Raw genomic sequence first — 4,520 nt, forward strand, 5'->3', positions numbered from 1 at the left:
TGCTTGATGACGTAAACATGAACCGTAATATAATGCCGTATTTTAATGCACTTGCCAACACCGATAGAGATTTGAAAGAAATGTCGATATATGCCAATTGCAATACAGTGGGACCTCGTTAATCCGGACCCCGAACAACCGGAATCCCCGCTATCCGACACAAAACTGCCGGGAACGGATTTCTTCCTATGCATTTTACCCCTTTAATCCGGAAACCCCGCTGTCCGACTCCGACACAAAAGTTTTGGAACAAATGTGCTAAATCAATAGCAATAAAATCCGATAAACCGGATTATTAACAGTTAAGCGAAAATGATTCACGATTGTCCTAATACACTATGTACACTGGGTAGTTAGTTGACGAAACAATAGCCGATTATCTACGCATAATAACGTTGCGGTCTTTATTGATTCAAAAGTACAGTATTGCGCTTTGTAAAAAATTTTAGCCGCACAGCTTTTTAGTCATACTATGAAATACTGTACAGTATTTTAGAAATGAAAAAATAAATTGTTCATCAACAGTAACAAACAACACTTCCGCGGTCGCAAAAAAATACGTACAGTACATCGGTTGAGTGCGGCAATCTATTGAAGACATACTGCTGCAACTCAATCGTGCTATCAGCTTAATATATCGCATTGCGCAAAGATTGGAAACAGGTCAAAGAAAGTTCAAGACTGCTGGTCCCGCCGGAATGCTTCGCCATGCAAGAGCGGTTGTCAAACCGATTTGCGGCCGAATGTTCGTCACTTGGAGAGCATTCGTCTTTAATACAGTGTTTCTGGGGTTCGACACTGGGTCGGATCATACAAAAAATATAATTTTATTTTAGTTGCTGTCCAGCCAGAAAGTCGGTACTTAGAATTGGAGTAAGGTGCACACTGCGTTTTGAACACGGTGCTGCATTTGCAAGATTGATTGATTTTTTACTTTCCGATAATCCGGAAACCCCGCTAAACCGACATTTTTTGACGAAACGAAGTGGTCCGGATTAACGAGGTCTCACTGTATATGATGTCGATCTTTTATGGGGCCGACGTCGGTTGAATCGCACCCCGGCCCCACCTTGCGGTGATAGTTCATAGAGGTGGGAGTCATTTCAAAGTTTCTCTGTCACGTCACAATGCAAATTTTGTTTTCTCTGAATGCACAGTCCCAGCAAATAGCATTATGGTAAAAAAGTAAGTTGCATGAAGTGCAAAGGATTAAACAATTAATTAGCAATGTTTTAAGTAAACGGCAATAGCTGTTACGTAATGCTCGATGACGTAATTATGACCTTAACAATATGCTCGCGGTATTCCACCTTCGCTTGCACTCAACTTTAACAAGGGATGGGCAGCTTTGATTTAAAAAGTTATCTTACGCCTACTTGTGGCAAATATCAAATTATCTTGCACTCGCATGATGTCGCTTTTCTATTCACCATCCTTCAATCATGTTTGATCGGGTTTTAATCAGCATTTGTGACGAAACAAACGATACATTTTGAAATATTTTGTGAAGCAAAATGGTCAGAACTTTCGTAATATCTTTCTCATCCGCGTAACACCGGTTCCTACATCGCCGCTTTTTCATCTTCCAAGATTATCAAATATTTCATCACCAACTGGTTGCAAGTGGGTACACAGAGAATCCCCCTTACCTTCAGCTCCATAGGGTTGGAAAACCCTCCTTTCGCTCAACACTGACAGGGTTAAGTTTTTTTCGAAAGAGAATCTTCTTCAGACCAGACATGCATCACCACGCAAAGAAGAAGGTCGGTTGCAGCTATACACGCTTACTGTGCATACATGGAATACTTGTGCGCATGCGCAACATGTTCCAGCTGTTCTCTGGACTTCCGCTTTGCTTTAAAAACTTTCAGGCTGTTTCCGTCTTTCAAAGTCAGGGTTATCGCCACTGATTCGATGAGTTTTGTCACGTGTACGTTACTTTGTCCTATTTCATCGATTTATTCTGGCTAATCTAGGCAAATATTTATGAAACAACACAACTTTTATTACGTAATAATAGGTAATGTTAAAACGTATTGTTATCTAACAATATTACTCTTTGCTTTGTATAGAATAATCATTATTACAAAAACCACAGAAACCAACCATTGTTTTGCTTCGTGTACAAGCGATTACTTAACACCAGCGCAGCAAATGATATAAGATGTTCACATAAAAGCCAGGAATAATTGTAGCGCACTAGCGCCAACATGCGGTATAAATAAAGGCAGCCGGATCGGTTAATGTTTCAGAATAAGGGGCAGGGCGGTCAAATGAGGTGATAAAAATTGCGTATTTGTGTGGTCAGACGAGTAGGTGTGAGCCGTGACCTTGGGTAGGTATAAACTTGCCATGAAATATATTTTTATTTTGTGGGCCGTGTATAATCCGTATCTGCTGTAAGTTACCTGTCTCTGATTATAAAAATGGATTCTGAGAAAAGATGCTGGTTCGAAACTTTCCTGCGTCGTTCCCCGCATCAGGCTTGTGTGTGGAGTAAGGACGAGAATGCGATCTCTCCAATGCTGGGCTGCAAGGTCACTCACAAGTAGTCGAGAAGCTTCAACAACACGCATCAGGTCGCATGGAGCTGGATTTTGTGTCTGGCTGGTGTTGGAATAAGCTGCATTTCGCTTTCAGTGAATTATCTCGAAAAATTTAAAACTTGTAGAAGCAGTGCTGAGGCTGATGCACGTGACAAGGTTTGAAAGGGCGAGAGCCAATAATACGACCACATGTTCTTTGAAACTACACCGCGGTTATTTTGCGAGTGAGGCAAAAAATATTTTCTAAGAGTGCATCAAAATATGGCTTAAAAACGTAAAGTTTTGAAAAAATTAAGTAACTTTAAAAAATCAAAACATTTGCTAGAACAAGAGTTTAATAAACGACACTGACAGCGTCAAGTTGTTTCAAAAGAGAATCTTCCTCAAAACCCCGTCTCTGCCAGTGCCCGGGGGATGCTGGAAGTTCTTGAGGACGACCGGATATCCGGATATCGGGGTCGAGTATGGACCACTTGGGTATGTTGACGTGGATAGGGGCGAGGCAGCCTTGGTTAAGCGGGATGTCGTAGCCCACCATGCACCTGAGGGAGTAGATGATGGCAGACTTGCTGATCGCTCTCGGCGCGTTCAACTTGTTTATCGCGATGGGGGATGTCCCTTCGAAATCGAATGTCACGCTGCTCAATATGAGTTCCTGGACTAGGTGGATACCCTAAACAGAAAGCTTCGTTGAAATGTCTGTGATTTATACAGTTGTGACGTCACAAAGACACTTACCTTCTGGTTAGCGGCAACTAACGCTCTCAAGTCGGCCAGGTTGCCATGGAGATTGTGGGTCCGGTTGCAACTAGTGAATTCTCCTGGGAGCATGAGAACCGCTGTTACTTCTGTGAGGTAACAAGTAAAAACAAGTTCAATAGGGTTTAAAGGTAATTCTGATACATTAGAAAACCAGAAACCAATTCGTCATTTCACACAACAACTACCATGAAACTTTTCAGCATCATATGATACGAGAAAGCACATCATTCACAACATTGATAATATGGCAACCTTCTGATAATACTTCAGTAGCGGTTGGTTAACACAAACACCGTTGCTACACAACCATGAAATTTTTGAACATCCTATGATAAACTTTGTGATCAGATCTATAACATTTATCACATCACCAAGCAAATCACATGATCATACTCACAGGAGTGATCACAGTTAGATAAAAAAGGATGAAGTCCTCCAGCCCATGGATATTTAGAGAGGATGTAATCACCCTCTTTATTCTGTATCACCATCATCTGGTACTGCACGACATCCTGCATGACCCCTAGGTGGCCTGGGATGTGAGGAGCGTTGGAAACAAGACCACCATCGGGTCCGAAAAGAGCGCACGAGAAGTCAAGTCGTTCCTGTCGATTCATGTAATGTTATATTTAAAAATACTGAGTGTTCTAATGACACACAATGATCATAATAGAACTATACCTACTCAGTTATCAAGAACATATTTACACAAGCAAGTCTTGCAATATACACAAGACTATACAGGACTTTCAACGAGTGAACCACAGATAAAATGTCAAGAGCTGAGAAATCTTGGTGCAATAAATTCGCAGAAATTAGACTAAACAAGTAAATGCAGTGCTGGACAATTATCTAGACCAGTAATCTCCAGCTTAAGTACGCAACTGGTAGGTGCGCGTACTTAGCAATGTTTTCGTTTTTTCTTCCCTTGAAATGTGTATGGTGACAGTACTGCGCATCACAATCAACTCTTTTAAGCCGTAACAATTACACAAGTATAATTTCGTCTGCTGGGTTTATGGTTATGACAACAAATGCACAGCTTGGTCCTTGAGATGAACTTTTTAATTTAGATTAGTAAAGTAGTTCAAAGCATCAAACTTGTAATCGCGAATAAGCTACCAGGTCAGTGGAATCAAATCTGCATGCACTATATACAACGCTTGCATGAGATAGGTGCAGTAGTGAGCTAGCCTGCAGTAAAATTGTACA

The 4,520-nt window shown here is 41.1% G+C and overlaps 1 protein-coding gene across 1 annotated transcript; it reads right to left on the reverse strand.

The window, feature by feature from the left end:
• Positions 1–2,006: 2,006 nt before the first annotated feature.
• LOC143453391 (5-oxoprolinase-like) lies at positions 2,007–3,907 on the reverse strand. Its single transcript, XM_076954728.1, has 3 exons — positions 3,706–3,907; positions 3,285–3,394; positions 2,007–3,219 (listed from the first exon to the last, which is right to left on the reverse strand). The coding sequence occupies exons 2-3, from the start codon at positions 3,375–3,377 to the stop codon at positions 2,881–2,883; spliced, it is 432 nt and encodes a 143-aa protein (XP_076810843.1). The 5' UTR covers positions 3,378–3,394; positions 3,706–3,907; the 3' UTR covers positions 2,007–2,880.
• Positions 3,908–4,520: the final 613 nt, after the last annotated feature.

The sequence above is a fragment of the Clavelina lepadiformis genome, chromosome 4, assembly GCF_947623445.1.
Source record: "Clavelina lepadiformis chromosome 4, kaClaLepa1.1, whole genome shotgun sequence".
Taxonomy (NCBI): Eukaryota; Metazoa; Chordata; class Ascidiacea; order Aplousobranchia; family Clavelinidae; genus Clavelina; species Clavelina lepadiformis.

What these genes read in the sequence shown, in the direction of transcription:
- LOC143453391 (XM_076954728.1), bottom strand. Translation starts at nt 3,377, where the DNA reads ATGCTCCCAGGAGAATTCACTAGTTGCAACCGGACCCACAATCTCCAT. An exon ending in TAGTTGCCGCTAACCAGAAG is followed by an intron (nt 3,220 to 3,284) that starts GTAAGTGTCTTT and finishes CTTTCTGTTTAG; the next exon opens with GGTATCCACCTAGTCCAGGA.